The sequence below is a fragment of the Gallus gallus genome, chromosome 10, assembly GCF_016699485.2.
Source record: "Gallus gallus isolate bGalGal1 chromosome 10, bGalGal1.mat.broiler.GRCg7b, whole genome shotgun sequence".
Lineage (NCBI taxonomy): Eukaryota > Metazoa > Chordata > Aves > Galliformes > Phasianidae > Gallus > Gallus gallus.
The window spans coordinates 4,947,101-4,966,375 of NC_052541.1; the positions used below are offsets into that span (position 1 = coordinate 4,947,101).

General features: G+C 38.0%; 1 protein-coding gene across 3 annotated transcripts in view; it reads left to right on the forward strand.

Moving 5' to 3' along the window:
- Nucleotides 1–19,275, forward strand: part of RORA (RAR related orphan receptor A) — a 388,288-nt gene that overhangs the window by 270,815 nt on the left and 98,198 nt on the right. For all 3 annotated transcript variants that reach the window (NM_001289887.2, XM_046899012.1, XM_004943750.5), the window contains one exon: nucleotides 7,134–7,163. In NM_001289887.2, the coding sequence (NP_001276816.1) occupies nucleotides 7,134–7,163 (30 nt within the window). The remainder of the gene's footprint in view (nucleotides 1–7,133; nucleotides 7,164–19,275) is intronic.

Sequence of the window (19,275 nt, forward strand, 5' to 3'; positions counted from 1 at the left end):
GAGTGCAGGAAGCCCAACAGAGGGATCTTGATAATGGTTTTGTAAGACAGAACTGGACAAAGACACTTCTACCATGTTTGGAGGAGTCACAAAGAGCTGAGACTTTTAGTTATAACATTTAGAGTATCTTATTTGGCACATTAATGCTATTTCAAATAGATTCAATTATATGTAAGCAGGCACAATATACTGTGAGTTCTTCAAGGACATAACGATTCTGTGGCTGGAAAACATTTGTTGCTGTATTACTGAATTCTGGAATGATTCATTTTATAAATGAGTGTGCTACATGTAAAAGCCAGGTAGTCCATTGCGGCACTACTATACACCAGATGTCATCTCACAAAACATAGTCACAGCTCATGAATTATGGAATTATATCTTTTGTTATTGCTGTTATATTTTCTGAATGCATACAGATTCCAGAGGAAATTGTAATTTTCATATTTGTGTATCTTACAGGCATATTCTGTTCATGAATGACCTATGAACAGTTTTGTTTGTGGTCATAGAAATACTAGGAGGATTTCATTGGTTGTCTTCTGGAGTTTCAGTAAGATACTGAAACTGCAGGGATTACAGAGCTTCTTGCCTGTATAGTTTGTTCCCATTGATGTGCTGATAGGACAGATCCTTCAGGTGAAGGAGACTGTTCTTTGGATGTCACTCTGAGGAAGAATGGGAGTGCTTGCAGCAGAGGTGTCCCTGCAGCTCGTATTCTGCCATCTCTGTTACACTGAGTAAAACGATGACTTACAGCAAGAGCTGTGATTTACTTAGAATACAGCAGCTTTAGTAACATCTGTGACAGGTTTTAGGAAATGCTGATTTTCTTTACGGTTTTTATTTTACCTCCAGAACTGTAGTGGCTTGCTTGGATTTATGCAACTTCGTTCATTCGGCTGGATTCTGTCAATGTAATTGTGTTGCTCTGCAAGACTATTTTTAAATCCTTACTTTGTGATTTGCTCAGTCAATTGTGTAATAAGTAGTCATTAAAACAAAGCTCATTCAAAGTTTTCCTGTATGGACTCCTGCTGAAAATACTCTTACATGCAGTTTTGAACTGTCTTTGACTTCTAATATGTAAAATAAGGTGCGAGCTTGGATTACCCCATAGCCATGCATTATGTGTTGACCTCTGTCATATAAGAACATAATGGTTACTTAGTGAAGTTTCTTCCTCTCTTTGCTCCTAATCTACTCTAGTGTTTATTTGTAAGGATGAAAGAAATACTAAAGTTTAGAGGGACTTTCAGTGAGTTTATTAAAAAAAAAAAAAAAGATAAAAGGAAGAACTGGTTAAAAATCATCTTTACAGCTTGAGTCTTATTCATCCTATTCTCACCTTTGTACTTCATCACACATCAGGAGTAAATAAAGTAATGAAGTACCCCGTGCCATCAAGTGATGCCATCACCTCGTTGTGCCCTGGATTGGATTGGTGGTGCCAGCCGGGAGGGAGCCATGCATCAAAAGGTGCCTCTTCAGTCCGGCCTCAAACGAGTGTTAGGTTCAGGTTTCTACACAGTTAGGGACAGATTATTTACAGCAAGATTTGTAGCAGTGAGCTGGACGTAGCCACTAGTCCAAGATGATGTCGTGAGGAGAGTAATTCGTTTAATATTTATGGTAAATGAGGAGTTAGTGTTTTAATTTTGGGCCAACAGTAAGTGCATTTATAATGTTACCTCAGCCTTAAACTGTGGACCTTGTATCTTGAATTTCTGTTGTGACAAATTCTTGTTTCTTTTTGAGTAGTTTTGGCATCAGAGGTGCTAAGTCAGTTCAGGGGCTGCTAAGCATTACTGATTTGGGAAAATCGAAAAGGATCAGCAAATTCTTTAACTTAACATAGTAGAGATTACAAATCACTCTCATGATAGTTTTGTTTTGTCTCTTATGAATACTCTGCAATGTTTGAAAGCATTATGGCAATTTGTTTTCAGAGATGCTGCTGCCATTTTAAGGGCTGCTGGGTAGGAGAGTCTGTCACCTGCTGCAAAATGAAGTCTTAGATGATGCAGGAGGTCGGCCTCAGACACGGGAAGGCAGTCTCAGCTGCAAGGGCTAAAAAGTTCATCTGTTGGTAAAATAAGGGATAATACAATTAAAAAAAGAAAAGAAAAGAAAAGAAAAAAATGTGAAAAAAGAAAGCTTGGGTTTTAATCTGTTTCTATCAAATCTCCTGCATCCCTATTTGGGCAGCAAGTTGAAGAAATAGTGAACATTTTTCTGCAGCTAATTCTGAAATAATTGTGTAATTCTTGGAGTAGGATTAGAATAACATCTCAAAATGAAGTTCTGAGAAGTACTCTGGTAGTATTTATGTACGAGGAACAGCTGTGCATCTTAGAAAATCAAGACTTTGTTTTTCACTACTGATGGAAAGATTTGGGTCAGTCTTGACTTCTAGGATTTTGGTGCATATGGTCTTTATAGCAAAAGCATTATGTAGACCTCTCCAGAAAAACTCATTTCAGATGGTGAGCTCTTTGCCAGTCAGCAAAAGCTGTGAATAAATCTGGGGAAACCTGGAATGTTATTAATACACGCATATTACAATTATCCTTTTCAAAATGGTTTTTAAAAGAAAAAATAATGCTTTCCCCTCCCCCCCCCCCCCCCCCCCCCCGTTACATAATTTTCATTGCTTTCCTGTGCCTGGTGCTTTGGTGCCTGGTGTATGTCATCCTTGTTCTTTGCTACCCTGGCACATCGTTTATTTCTCTTTGGAGTGAAGTGCTAACATTAATGCCCATTAACAATTTCTGGATCAAAATGCTAAAATTATTTGAAGCACTTTCAGTAATATGTGCTGATAGTCACTAACAGCTCTAGGCAGTGCCCTAGACGACCTGTTTTACAACCTTATCTTCTTAGGTTAAATCCACCTAGCTTGTATTCTCATACATGTATGCACGTTATTTTTACCTTGGTTGCTATAAACACTGCCTATGAAGACCACAAAGCACCCTCAAGCCAGAGATCCATACTGACTTAAACACAAATCATTATTAGAGTTTCTAAAGGAATGAAGTCCTGTCTGAATATACTCAGATCTATTATTCCGCTTTGGTAGGTTCTCTGCAAGTGCCCGAGTGTTACATATAATCTTCCACCTTAATTGCTAGCTTTGTGTTGTGACAAAGTAAAAAAGAAGTGGAGTGACAGGACGAAACACAGTGGGATCCAAGCTTGTAATACATTTTCTTTCTGATTTTACACAGCACGTTAGGCAGGAGGCGTAGAGTTTAAAATTTTAATCTTTTTTTTTTTTTTCTAAAGATTTGCAATCTGTCATGAAAGGGCTAAGTTCCAGAATATACCAAGACCACAACGCTGGCTTAGGTTGAAGGTGGAGGAAGGCAAAAAGTATTCGTTTTTATGCGTACACCCACACGAGCAAAGCATCATGCGTGCAGATCATCTAGCTCCATGCTCTGCAGTTGGACCAGTGAGAATCACCTGGGTTTGGGCACAAAAAAATAAGCAACCTCTCTAAAAGGAAGGGAAGCACAATGGTGCTTAGCAGAAGTCCTGTAGATTAGCTCCTAGGTTTGCCAGCGACGCATATCTTTAACAATACAAACTTCTGAGGAAGGGTTTTCTTGGAGTTTTAAGAAAATTGCTCTCAAGAATATCCTCCTTTGATATTTTGCAGAGTAATGTATTCCGCCAGACAGGGGACTTTTTGTTTATCATTCTGCACATCAAAGTATGCTTTCCCCTTGAAATATGGAAAGTTGACAACTGTACAACAGCAGCAGGGATCTGGGTTCACAGAGTAAGCAGCATTTCATTATGCTTCTTTATTTGGATGGGCAACTGTGAGAAATAGCTTATGATGTATAAAATATCTGAGTCTTTTTGTACTTGAAGACATTGTTATCTCTATTTGAAGCTGGCTAGTGAAGGTCAGTCAGGCTAACTTCTTGCAAAAGAATATCCCGTCTCTGTTGTTAGATACTCTTTTCAAAGTTCATTGCGTACAGAAAGCTCTTTTTGTAAATATCACCCATCGTGGCAAATTACATGTGGTTGGCAGGAGGGGGAAAGGGAATGTGGTATGAATTCTTCTCACTAAAGAAAGATGATTGCTGTTGCAAAGAGCATTGCATAGCAACAATGAGAAGTCTAAGAAGTTAATTTGCTTAAGATTTGGTGTTTATCTGGAATGTCAAATTGCACTGCTGAAGTGATAAATTCTGTGATAACTGTAATACTGAAACTTTCACTCACTGATAACCATGGCAGTGATATATTGTGGTATTTTCATGACATTTCCTTTGCTTTACTTTGAAGTCTGGTTGGTTAAGTCAGGAAGTCTTGCTGTATTAACAACACCGAAGTTTGGGTTGTTTCTTGCTTTCTTTATTTACTACTTTTTATTTGTAAAAAAAAAGGAATGGAATGTTGGCAGTTTAGGATAATGCTAATAATGGCAAATTCGCACCTATTATTCAAGCACGTCACGCTTTGAAATGATGCTGCATGCTAAAAAATGGAATTCTACATTACATATCACGTTTAAAGGAATCAGTAGGTCACTTGCACAGCACTTACTACAAATAAATCCATTTTTGCCTGTCAGCATTGTATTAGATCATGTCCACTCAAACTGTGTGAACTCATCCATTCCCGGAAATATGCAGGAACAACAGCAGTCTGAGTTAATTGTGCCTCTTCTTGTGAACTAAATTACTGATGTGTGTTGAACTTCCAGAATCAGCTTCTCAAGAGATCTTGTTGATTTCAAAAGAACTACTGAGTTGTCTGCATAAGACTTATGGGACACAGCTCATAGGAAAGGCATGCAAACATGTATGTAAGTGGGATTTAGCACTGACAAAAAGAAAGAAAGCCAAAGCTTGTGCAACAGCCCTGTCTTACATGAAGTAGTTTTCAGACTATTTTTTTTTATTAATTTCTGGGAGTTTATTATACTTCTTAGATGTTCTGAATAGCAGGCACTGGCCTCCTGCGTTAAAATTAAAACAGAGTGCAGTGATGTAGGAATTCATTGCATATTTAATATTTAAAGCTCTAGCTGCAGTACATCCAACCTGAGTAACTGTTTGGATAGCCCAGTACATTTTTTACTCACATTTTCCACTTGCTCATAGTTACTGATGTGACAGGGAAGGCTTGTTAAAAAACACAAATTAGAAGGAAAAATTAGACTTATTTTAATACGAGCGTAGATTCCTGATTAAATCTCATTCTGTTGAACTGCTGGCAACGTTTATCCTGGGTCCACCGGCTCACAATTAGTCACTGTACAAACTCAATTCAGAGAAAAATACTTTGATTTCACTGCACCTTCCAATGTATTTATAAAGATGATTAAAAAAAAAAAAAAAGAAAGAAAGAAAAAAAACCCTGCCTCTAAACAATTGTTAGAGGTTATCTAAAGATACATTTATAAAACAGCTAACAGGCTTGTCAGATGGCAATCAGTAATTATTGTGGAAACATTTGATTGGAAAAACCCACCACTCATCTCAGATAAAAAAAGAATTAAGTCAAAAAATATAAGCAGCGCTATTTCCATCGCTGTTCCGTGTACCAGGGGAAGTAGTCCCTCAGTCGGCGAATACAGCTAAGTCTGTTTTGTGCTGTGGCAAATCCCGTTGTGAAGAGGCTGTGAGTAATCAGAAGTGACAGCATAAGCACTTTCTGTTCAAAGTGATTTTACAGAAAGCGTTCTTTTCTGAGAAAAGCACACATATGGCTCCCATAATGCTGAAAGTGCACTGACGTATCAATTCAATAGCAATAGTGTTGGGAGAGGAAGTGTTGCAAATGATGTTCGTATTAAAAACCTATTTCCTCCGCATTTCCTATTCCGTAAGACATCCTCTAGATTGTAGGACCTGACCAAGCAAGCTGGGCAGGGTCAAGTACTTCTGCATGAGGAACATGTAGGCCTGGCTGGGACCTTCCAGATCTAAGTCAGTAGACATATATAATCAAGGCCTAATCTCATTTTTGTGAATTGCTTACCAGTGTCTTCCATTCACAACATTACTCAGAGGAACTGCTCAGAACTTCTTTTCCCGGAGCCTGGAGGCTCAGCTTTTCTTGAGTAAAGAGGTTTCAGTGCTCACACTCACAGAAACACATCATTCAAAACCAAAAGGCCTTTAGTGGTTAAAGGAGAAAGAGAAGATACAGGTCTGCCTCTTTCATAAATAGTAAGCCAAACAATTCAGATGCCTAAATTTCAATGCTGGCTTTAATTGCACATAAAACATTTCAAATACTTGTTCTACTTCCAGTAACTTCTCATGAAATTCCCCTCAAGGAAAGTGAAGCTTAAATACTGCGGAGTCTGAGTATAGCATCAGTTATCAACTAAAGTGGAGACAATATTGTTTGTATTCAAGCATGAATTCCAATGACATTTAGCAGAGTTAATTTTATCTTTATTTGGTATTATGAATTTTGCCTCGCCGTTCATTGCGTTGCTTTCTTTAAAATGCCTCTCACATTTCACTGACGCTGGAGCTTCATTGGTGCTTTGCTGCCACATGCCTTTGTAGTATAAAGACATCACCATTATTTCAGAAAGCTTATTTTTAACAGTTTGGAGATATTTGTATCTAGCTTGGAAGTACAGCAATTAATACTCGTACTGGGAGAGCTACTCGTTTTTAATGAGCATAAGCCACAGCTTGCAGCCAGGGAGCTACTTGAGCTTAATAACGTAGTAAATGAATTGTACTGCTCAAATCTGTTCTGGCTGGGTAGACTGCTGTGTACTGGTTGATATGAGTGTGGTGAAATTTCTAGCCATGGGAAGTAAAAGGAAGCTTCCAAAGTGTTGTGAATGTCCTCCATTTGCATCAGCATGGTGTAGATACGCATGCCAACAACAACGTAGAAGTGATACATGCTGAAACATTCATTAATGAGGTGTAAAAAGAGAATATAACATTAAATAACATTAAAGTCTGGGTGCAAAGGAAGGAGATCCTTCTCTCCCTAACATAAAAATCATTGCAGTTTTCATTCCTCTTTTGTAGTGCCAGCTGTGTGCCTGAAATAAAGTAGTGTAACAATGAAATACATGTCAAAAGAATTTACATCGTGGTCATTTTGCTAACATTTGTATCATTTCTTCCCTACAGGTATTTCTGTAACAAAGAAGACTCATACATGTAAGTAATATCTTTTGATTTGTCCTTCTTTTATGAGTGGAGTACACGTTTAGGCCATGCTGTGGAAGGTTCAATTTGAAAAATGCTGGCAAGTTTTCTGCTTTAGGGTGGTTCCAGTCCTTGCTGAAATGTCATCTATCTGGATATATAGTGCATGTGTGTATGCATATGTGTGTTTGTGCATTAAGGCAAAGGGCAGGAAAGGGGAGATGTGAAGACAAAAAATAGAATTCTTTATTCTAATGTGTCTATCTTACAATTACCTGGTAAGTAAAATATCTGGAAAACACGGTCAGAACGATAACATTTTCCTATGTCTTATATATGCAATGTGTTTCGTGTAATAAGGAATTATTTAGTTGAAAATCTTCTGTCCCTTCCTATGCATTCATCTATAAGGTAAATCATTCTGTGCTTGTGCTTTAAGGAATTCTCGATGGAAATGAGATGGTTATTGTTTTGCTCTCAACCATATAAATAGATAATCCTCATAAATGGCAAACTTGGAAACGGATGTGGATGTGTGCATTTACTTACATGTACATTTATTCTGAATCCTCTTCAAAGACATCATTATTGGGGATCAACTCTTATCTACACTACTGTGAGTTAAAAGCACAATGCCAAGAAAATGTTACGATTTGTAGCTAAATGAGGTATGTTGAGATTCTTTGGATACCGTGAAGCTTTGGAAATCTAGTGCAGGAACTATACTTGCCCAGGATCTCACATAGCAGGAAGATAAAGCTGAGGCTACTAGTCTTATGAGAGCTTTCTAACAAAACAGGAGGCACAAAATTAACTAAGATTTACAATGCAATTGAACAGAGGTTTGCATTTAAAATATTTTTACTGCAGTTTCATAGGCTTAAATTATCTTGCAATAATTTCATTCTTATTTCAGTCCTGTTTTTTAAGTGTTCACATAATGTAAAATCTGACTTGATATCGTCTGCCACTTGTGAAATCTCCCCATTAAGATTTGCAAAGTACAATTACTTGGTATACGAGCTTTAACTGAAAAGCTGTTTGATAAGAATTTTGAATCAAATGTTAAGTGTTACCAAGTTCTAGAGCATGATGGTGCTCTGATTAGGTGATCTTGCTTGCTTAATGCATCCTTAGGGTCAGCTCCTGTTTGGGTGAATGCAAATATGGTTTCCATTGACCTTAATGAGACCTACAGATAGGCATCTGAGAGCAGAATGTGACCCTTACATTTTTAGTGAATATTTGAGCTCATACTGACTGAGATTAACAGTACAGGAGACTGAAGTCCTCTGTATATCCGCAGGCCAGGCATTGTACAGACAGCTTCCTTGCACAGCCTTGCCCATGAGCTCAACCCTGGCCTGGAGCGACCACCCTCTCTAGAGGTGGTAAGTAACTCAGTATTTGTGCTAGCTCAGGCTTGGGCCTCTCTCGTATGGAGGCTGATGACTACATGGTGTTTTCTAACACTCCACCTGCAAATCAGCTGAAACTGCAGCTGAGTACAGCAGTGCCACGTGCTGACTTGTTCTAAAAGTCGCGTCTCCAGTTCCAATATTCAATACTTTTTTAATAGGGAAAATTAAATAGTAACTACAGACCTAAAGAGCATAGGAATGTTCTTAAGGTCTGCCAGCCTAATAAAATGTGTTCACATGTAACTCAGTGGATGCTGTGATTGAGGTCTACTATGACAAAAAGTTGTATTCATCAGCTCTGTTAAATGATTAGCTACTGTTCATCATGTAACGCCTTTACTTAAGACAGAAGTTAGGGTCCCAGCATCTTCTATGCTAAGTGAGAACTGTGTGCTATTCTGCCAAAGAGTAGTTCCCCAATTTGTTAATCACTTTTCATGCAATTGCTGAAGCATGAACGGGAAGATTCGCTTAATAATGGGAAGATGAGCTTGTCCATTAAGAAAGGATTAAAATAGAAGGATCAATATGCTGTAATTTGGCATAATGAAATTGCTAGCCTATATTCGCTAACAAATCTACGGGATTCATTCAGCTTTATTGAAGTTTTTTTAAAATACATTCCCATTATGACAAATAGAGTAGGAATTGGCATTTTGAGATCGTGCAAAATAAACTTCCTTCATCCTTTGAGAAAGTTTATTATTGTATAGAAAAAGTAGACATCAAAAATTGGGTTGGAAATAGCTTGGGAAAAAAAATCCAGTTTTATAAGAAAACCCAAATGCAAAAATTAAAGTTAATGTCTGAGTTTTTGAGTTTATAGAGTTCACCAACTGGAAGTTTTATCCAGGTACTCTGTTTCATTGGGTGCTTCTCCACATCCTCCGTAACAGCTTTTGAGCGCTACAAAACCTGCCATTTTTAAACATGGGCTGTAATGCTGCTGCTTTCAAGCAGCACTAATGAGAATAAATTTTGTCCACCCAAAAACGCGATGTTTCACTCTGAAGCAGACTTCTGAAGTAAAAATTCTTACCTGATGTCTATTTGCAGAGCTATTCTTTCTTGGGCTCACATACTGATTTGTTAAGTTATCCCTCATCTTGTGTGAGAATAGCTAAGTCAGATATTAGAGGCCAGGTCCTATCTCATCTTCCATACAAAGTGGGACTTTAGGTATTTCAGTTTCCTTTTGATAGGAAAAAGATTATGACTGACACTTAGGTTATTTTCCAGTCATTTAATTCAAACTAATACTCATAACATGACCTCCTTCCTCTCGTGTTTCATGCTTTGAATAGAAAAATATATAACTTAGATGCACAGCTTCAGCCTTTTCACAAATTCAGACAGGTGTCTTTGTAACAGTGATGATAAGGATATGATATTCTGGGGAACCAAAGGCTGCAGAGGACCTGGCATTCACTACCTCCTGGCTTGGAGTTACGCTCATCCCTGCCATATGTAGTATTTCACCTATCATCTTAAACCCAAATCTTGCCATACTTCATAGAATCAGTTTGATGGCCTCTACCATACCACTCGCGTCTCAGAACTATCATATAAATAAATGTTCTTCTTGTCCAGACTACTTCTATATCCCGGGCACTGAATTTCTTAGAAGTGTTTAACTTGACTACCTCACAGACAAAGGAGTTACATCTTGCTTATGTACCTAGGAGACCAGTGTTGTTGTGAGTTCACGATGTAATGGAAACTTCTTATCTTGGTATTTGAATTTCAGTGAACTATGGTCAAAGGCTTCAGAGAAGTTTGATTACATAGCTGGGATTCATATCTGTATGAAGGTCCAGGTACATTCAGTTACTTGTTTACCTGACATTTTTAAGTTAAAAAAAAATGTACACGTTGATTTTGCTGTCCTTCATTTCACAGTATTTTCTGTCTGTGTCCATAAAGCCATTCAAGAGCTCCTGCAGTCCACTGGAGGAAGCTCTTAAGATTAGTACAATGCTCTGCAGCAAGGAAGAGTTAGGAGCCCAGCTCCTGGTGATACTCCTGTGGGCAGAGCATGACTGAGGACCTAACTGGAGGGCTCTCCCCTGCGCTGACACGCTACTTTGGATTAGGGACAACTTGCTGGGATTATCTTTTTCAGTTTGAATATACCCACATGCTTCTACATGCAGCGTGTGAGGTAGCCCTTTGTGAGCTCAGTCTAAAATTGTTTGACGGTGACCTACTTCATCACTTAGACTTAGGTGCTATCATTCGGAGTGGAAGAGCATGCTCCTTTTGGCAGTCCTAGGGATCAGTAGCCAACTAGCTCAGTTCCTGTACCAGAACCAGGTCACTTTTCAATAAAATTTAACCCAATTGGTTTTTCTTATGCCTTTGTGGTAAGGATTGACCTCACTGATAATGGAACATTTGTGTTTTTTTTCTTTTTGAAACCACTGTTCTCTCCTGAGTCTTTTATGTCTGAGTCAGACGTGAAAGGCCTGTGCAAAATGGTGGAGCTCATTCTCAGTTCACAGCAATCTGATCAGTTAAGCTGTTGGGAAGTCTAGCTTCATCGCAAACATATATACCCAGAATACCTTTCTTCCTGAGGTAGAATTAGGGAAGGACAGCAGAACCTTCCCCAGACCTGATCAGGATTGGTGTCAGCTTTCACACTGCAGCATGCTGCCACTTCTCACCTGCTCCCTGAACCACCAAAAGTTTTGACACATCCATCTTTGTTTCATATCCCTATCTGTTAATCCATGGTACCAGCTGAGACATGTCTGGCAATTCTGCTTTTTAGATATTGTTATGGTAAGTGTAACAGTAAAAAAGAAATCATGAGTGATCCATGGACTAATTTTGTATATCTTTTATTATCTCTGCCTGTAATGCAAATTGGGGTGTAGTTTGGAATCACGTTAAACACTGTATATTTTATATTTGTATAACCCAGGATATAGCCAGATTTAACAGACAACGCTTATACCAAAACCTTCCATTTGAAATGCTGAGATATTTGTCCTTTATTTCGGACTCGGAACTTGGCAGATAAGAAATGTTTCCAAAACTAGACACAAATTATAAAGGCGGGAGCACTGGATGGAAGATTGAGTGGGGACTGTACGTTTTTAATCTTTATCACTAAATAAAAGCATCTGCAAGAAGAGCTGGCAGCTTTGTTGGCAGAGTGGAGGTAGGCCAGTCCCTTCTGCTGTCTGAGCTCCCACACCAAGCACCTTCCTCGGCCACTTCCCTCATTCCTGTCAAGCTCTGGATCAATTCCTACTCTACTCTTATAGTGCTCTTGATTTCGAGGAGTATCTTGAGTCTTTACCTCAATGAGACTGAAATTCACAGTAAGTGCTCAATTCATTTTTCAAGCTTATACTGCAGCTGGAATGTTTGATTAGAGCATAGGGAGATAAATTTGGCTGTATTTAAGTGCCCAGATGTTGTACTGGCACAAAGTTCCGTACGTGTTTCAGTAGGTACCTCTAAACCTGACAAGCCTCCAAATTTTTGGCTGGAGGTTGGAGTGCTTTATTTTCAATACGGCTGCACTAGCCCAGAAACAGACAGTGCCTTGTTCTTCAGGCACAGGCTTCCTCGTAATACTATCCTGAGCAGAGATACATTCCTAAAACAAGTCCTTCTTATTTCTGGCTCTGAACAGCTTTTAAGAAGCAGTGTTCTTTTCTTAGCAACTGAGAGGATGTTTTGGGAAGGGACACAGAACTTCAGCTTTTGAGACTTACACACATCCTAGAACTGTTGTTCACCAAAATTCTACAAACATATTAAGGTTTTGCAGCTTAATTGAACCCAAGATCTGAATTTCAGTTTTTCTCTATCTTTGTTTTCCTCAGTACATGTACAAGGCCATGAGTCTCACTGCTAAAGATTTCTTGAGGTATGTTGGTTATTCTGCTTAATTGCATTATAGGGAAAGTGTTTGATTTTTTTTTTCCTGATCTGATTTATAATTACTATATGAGTTGTACTGTCTACTTCATGTAATGTGCTTTGAGTCCCAGATGAAGTAAGTAAATGCTGCTTTTCCTCACAAGATAGGAGCCTGCAGAATATTGATGGTTAACAGGATCTGCTGTTAGCACCAAGGCCTAAAGAGAACAGGTGAAAACTAAACCCTGTCCCCTGAGGCCAATAAAATAGCTGTTTGGTCCCCTGTGTGTAACCTCCTAATAACTTTACTGGGCAGCCTTAAGTTCCCTTGGGGGCTTCTCTGCAAGAGCACTCCCTCTCTTTGCTCAGATAGCTTATTAAAAATGATTTTATAATGAAGTTGCCTCAAATAGCAGCTACTTTCCTACTTGTCCTTGAAGCACTGTTTGCCCTGCTGAAGAAGCCTAAGACAACTATCTAGGGCTTTTCTCTTGTTCAAAACTTTTACTGAACTACTGCTATACTTGATTTTTTTTTCCTATGAGCCAAATAAAACCTCTTCATAATCAGCTAGATATTTTACCCTTAATTCAATTTTGAAGTTACTTCTATAAATATAAAAAGTTTGAGTGCCCTCAGCTTCAATCATTCTGTTTTATTTGCTGCCACACAAATCACCTCATCATTGACTTTTGTACCCGATAAAGAACAAATGTTGCCTTCTTCTTCCAAATCTGCTTTTGCATTCTGAATGTTTTGGATTTTATTTATTTATTTATTTATTTGTTTTGTGTGCTGTACAACTACTGTGAAAACAAATTGGAATGGTGGCTGCTCACAACTTTCTTCTTTAATATGAGCCATATGAGTCTAGGTAGCTCTAAATATACATACATAGGAATATCAGTGTGCTCGAAGCCTTCCGAGCGCATACTTAGCAATGGTTTCCTAAGATATAATTGTACTCACTGAACTTTGTTCTCCAAGGATTGATTCAATGTCTATTGAAGTTTAGGGACTCTCTGTCTCCTCTGTCTCATTTCATTGATGTGGGACCAGATTTGGTGCAAGGCTCTGTCAAGTCTTTCTTGAAGTCACGGTAACCTTTGCAGAAGGGAAGTCTTTGTTTCTGTGAATGGATTGTCACCAAATGCAGCAAGGTCTTTGGTTTTGAACTACTGTAAAGTTAAAGTGTGATCTTTGTGTCCAGTTTGTTCAAAGACCAAAAGTCAAAGTCTTCTCCCAGAGTATGTAGCTGGCTTATTCCTGTGGACAACGGCACTGCTGCCTTTTTTTAAACACATTGAGAAGAACCCATCTTTAGAAATTTCTGCTCAGTCATTTCCCTTTGTGACATTGTTTCTTATAACACGATACTACATTTTTGTTGTAGTAAGGCTGAATTCTAATGATTCTAAAGCAAACTGTCATACAGACTTCTCCAAGGTTGATATCCGATCCCAAAAAAGCACATTTTATTATCTGAATTTTGAAACCAGTGACTGATTCCATCATTCCTAATAGACTCATTTAGTTGACATGCATTGCTAGACTTTTTCAATCGCCATTCTAAAACAACTGTTGAAACCTGAAAACAATTTTTAAATGTACAGTAATGTTTAACCTTTTAAGAACTGTAAAGATATTGTGAAGATCTTGCAGCCTTTCTCTGAGATGTCCAACTTGGAATTATTTAAATATTCACCCCAATCACAGATACATTTTTATGCAAACGACACATAAGGCAGCTCTTTATGGCAGATCAGTTAGTTGCTGTAACTTATAGCTCATTCTTAGTTTTATGACCAAATGATGATATTATGTAAATCTCCAATTAAAAAAAAAATAAATGTAATTAAGTATATGAAGTAGTTACTACTTGCCTAAGGAGGACAAAATATATATATATCAAAGGGCAACATGGGTCAGTTTGAAGAACTAAGACTGCAGTTGAAAAGTACAAATGGAAACAGATTAGCCTGACATTGAATAGAATCCTAAGACAACTTATAGTTCAGTAGTATTGTGGGTATTTAGGGGGTTTTATAATAATTGAGTAATAGATCAAAATGTAGTGACACATACCTCAGGACAAGTCTCAAGGAACATAAATGCCAGCTTTATTTTCACTGGTAATTTGCACGTGAACTGGGGCAAGGGTTACCTGCTAACCTTACCTATGATCACAAATTGCATATGCAGAATTGTTCGGTTAACTAAGACTAGTTTCAGGAAATGCGGTGCCTGGTGTTACTTTATTATAGAGGAGTTGCTGAATTTCTTGTTGTGTTTTAATAGCTGTATTTTAATTTAAAACAGCAGAAGAAATACAGCTGCCTTCATGATACAATGAAGCAACACATAATTTTTCCATAATGCCGTAATGATTTCCATTCAATCAACTGTATGTGCGCTATGAAAACATAGTTAAAATATGTGCGATTTTTCAAGAACAGATGTGGTTATTTGTGCACATATTGAAAGAAGCATCGCATTGTTGACATTAGTTTTTGCTTCAGTGTATTATATAACACATAGATAGACACAGAAAGAGAGGGAAAGAGACTAATTATCCGGATTACATCCTCTAAACCAAACGTCTTTCAATCTTAGTGTGAATATCCTTTGGTACTTTATTGCTTGCTACTGTAAGACACCAGAGTTGCAGAATCTAGATTTGGTCTTGAACCCCTGTGCAGTTACCGTGCCTACAATTACTCAGTTTCCTGGTTTGGGGTTCACTGTTGGCTTCACTAAATGAGTAGAGCTCACCTAGACAGAAGCTAGGATCCTGAAGGATTGAAACTGGGACTTCAGTAGACTTCCTGTCTTTAACTTACTACTGCCATTATTGGTAAAAACTCTGACTTGAATAGAAATGGAAATTAATCTTCACTAAATTATTGTGCATGTGTGTATGTGTGTGTATATATATATATATATATAAACAGTTAATTGAAGATATGAAGTGTTAACTAAACATAAATGCTCGACAAAGAGGATGATGACTTTGTTGCGAGAACTGACATTTTGAGACCTTGTTGCTTCCATTGTATGGTGGCTTCTTGCTTGAAGATAACATAAGCTGTCAGTTGCAGCAAACTATAAGAATATGACCTGCTGAACAACAGCCTAGACACACCCTCAAAGCATATTTCCTCTCTTTTCTTGAGGTATTTACCACTGACTTCAAAAGCTGATACACGACAGTGGTGGTATGCTTAAAGTTTTCTAGAAAATCAAATTAAGCTTTATTTTAATCTGTTTGCAACATAGGTAGGGAAACCTCTGGTTTCAGAACGCCAGTATGTTACCAAAGCCATTTAGTGATTTCCTTTTAGATAGAGTCATCAGTTGGTAACCATCCTTCCCACCAATGTTTGTCTGAAGAAACTGTTTGCTTATCTTTGTTACTGTTACCTAACTGATAGATAGGTGTGATATCTGCTGCCTGCAAAGACTGCTTTTACAGATAAGGCAAGTTTCCTGTTCAAACTCTTTAACATTTATTTCACCCTGACCCCTTTTCCTTTTTCCTCTTTGCGCTGCTAACTTATTCCAGAGTTACGGTCCTTGAAATAAAAGTGGAAATAGAGTGGTCATCCAAAAAGATGATTTTACATGCTGTTTGAAGACCGAGTACTAAAGCTTGAAGGATTGAAAATAGCTTTCCTGTTAAACAGAGGTTTTGCTGCTTCAGAAGATATTTCACTGATATGCTTTCAGTTTTTCTCAGCAATTTCCAGGAGGAAGATTTGGAAAAAAAAAATTAAAGAAACAAACAAAAAAAAGAATCTAATTAACAGGATGAGTATAGTGAACAGTTCTTCACATGAGATGGTGGGAACTTGACTATAATACCTGAGCTAGAAACTAGGTGGACCTTACATTCCCATGCCCTCTTTGGATGACTTCACCACTTTACTGTCAGCTGTTTTGAAAGTAGATTTTGATATGAAATCCTGTCCTTGATGAAGCAGTAATGTACTTTCCTGTAGAATATTTCATCTTTGACAAGCTCATATTTCAAAATGAACAATGTCACCAGAAAATCCCCAGCCATTGCTAACAAGGGGGACCTTAGAAAAGAGACACAGAGAACCTTGACCTGGGAACACGGAGTTTGCAAACTTAGTAATATTCTTTGTGAAACTGATACCTGGCAGTCTCAGCTTCCCATGAAAATTGCCCTTACTGAATACTGATTCACTGCTTTTCACTGACACTGGAAGGCGAGTTGCATGGTAGTCACTTGAGGTAGGAGCCTGTCAGGTTTTCTGGCAGATAGACTGCTGCCTCACTACTGTTAAATCTGAAGATAGGTTGCAGTCCAAACCAGTACTGTCAAGCTAAGAAGGCTTATATGTACCTACATATTTTTGTGATTGAAGGTACTGACTTCTCTATCTTGAAATCTCAAAGTTGAACACATGAATGTGATGGACGTTCTACTGTATATGCAAGGTAACCAACAGAAGTCTATCTACGCATTTATTTCTAACGTCACAAGGACAGACTTAGGTTGTCCATTAAATCTCAAGTGCCAGATTTGACTTGTATATACAAAATTAGTGATACTTGTATAGTAAGCCTCCATGATACCTCTCTACAAATTCATACTTCATAGTGCTCTTTTTGGTGACCAAAAGATCTGTTCAGCAGCTATAATTTGAATGAGTACTAGTTTGACATGGACTGCTTCTGCTAGTGGGATTTGGGCAGTTGTTGAGATATTTTAATATCCTCTACGAAAGTTTTTAAAATCAATATCATTCCACTCTTCTTCTTGTTTGTTTTTTTTTGGGGGGGGGGTTTTGTTAATCTCCACCCAAAATCTTTTTCTCAGGCACTTGCCATTAAAAAGAAGGAAAAAAAGAAGATTAATTCAGTATGCTAGTTCTGAGTGGCATACCCAAAAATAGCCATTCCCTTTATTAGGTTAGTTCATTGCTGTATAATAAATCCAGTTCTTAATTGACTATTTAAATAGTTTTAGAGCAAGCTAGTCTTTTCTCCTTTTAGCTTCAACTGTTTTTCAGTCTGGGACCACTGAACACATTTTAATGGATATCTCCTGTGATGCCTTCTATGTTTGTTATGCATTTGCTTCCAGATAGTTTTGAGATTAGATTTATTTAATGATTTCTGTTACTCTCAGAGCTTGAGAGAGAAAGAAGTGAAAGGAAAGGAGAGGCGAAAATAAAGAGGAAATAACTGAGTTACTGTTGATAAAAATGCAGTGTGCCGACATGATGTATTGGCACCTATTAGGTAGGAAGAGACACAAGCTCCAGCTGAAGTACTTGGGGACCAAACTGCGTATAAAGGAATGGCAACGGGAACTGAGGGATGGCAGATTTTCTTTTTGATCTGTTAAAGCTCTTAAACTTCATTTTTCTTTTAGTGGGATCATAATTCATCACATTGCTACCCTATATGCATCAAGCTAAGCATGCCCTAGCTAGAGCAGGATCAGAGCAGATCTTTGTCTCCTTCAAAAAAAAAAAAAAGAAAAAAAAAAAAAAGAAATCCAACAAACACAAAACACACTTTTAAGATGCATTGTTTAGGAATCTCCATGCAAATGCAACTACCATTTCAAGTCTGATTCTGTCCATTCTCCAAACATGTCACATTCGTACAAACATCTATTATCTTTGAAGGCTTCCGTTTCCATCTTCATTTGCTGCTGTATTCCTGATCTTCCTCACAAGACTTTTTCCATCTGAGAAAAGAAATCACCAAGGATAGGCAGAGTGATGTTGTAAAAAAGAGAAAAAGTGTGTGTTTTTGGAGTCAGTAGAAAAACTTTTGGTTTTAGAGACAGAAGATCCCGTTTGTTCTCTTGATTGCCAAGTGTTACGGCTTCTTCTTTATCCCCAAAATATGCCTGGTGGTTTGCTGCTCTGTTGAACAGGAATTAATTTCAGTAAGGAAAGAAAATAGATCTTATCATTCTGTTTGTCAGTGGAGTAATGCAGTTCTCCCAAACCACCTTAGCACATTAGCTTTCTCTGCCTTGTAATATCAAATGCAGCACTCATGTCCTCAGGTGCTTTTAAATAAATTTCCAAAAGCATCTGTATCTCAAGCTCTTGAATAATAAAATCAATTGTATTAGCTGTTTTGTTGACCCTCCATCACTTATTTAATATACATTGTGAATCCTAAACCATTTGTTTTTTAGCATGTATTTTTCAGACGACTGTGTTCAGCATTGAGGAAATATCTCCATTTCATTTCTAAGCATGTGTTTTCATGGAAACAATCCATCTATAACACACTGTATTTCTATGAAAACACACGCTTATTAAATGGCAAACAGTTTATGTTTTCATGGCAGCCATCTTCAAATTGGCACTTTCGCTGTGTCAGTGTTTTATGATGCAAGCATAAAACTGTCAGATTGTGTGTGTTCAGACATGAAAAGGTCTGGAGTATCACACATGGAGGAGGAGAAATTAGGCTCTTGTCAATTAGCAGGTGGCAGGAATTTAGGAGTGTTTGTTTATGAGGCTTATATTAAGATAATAGGAACTCTCAGTCTGAGTATCCTCAAATATTTCAGCTGATAAAGAGGTAGCTTCCGTGCCGGAGTCGTGGAGTCATTTTTGCTTACTAAGGGCTGACTATAAATATCAGGACTGCTGGTGGAGCTTGAACTGTCTTTGCACATTTCACTGTACCACTCAGCTCATGCATTACAGAAATTACTTTCAAAAGCAAGAAACCTGAGAGCGATGGCTTCGCACCCTCTAGGCTGCTGGAGCTGACTGATCCTAGGAGCTATAGCAAGGGCTTTGGCATTGCCAGTGGTCTGGGAGTTG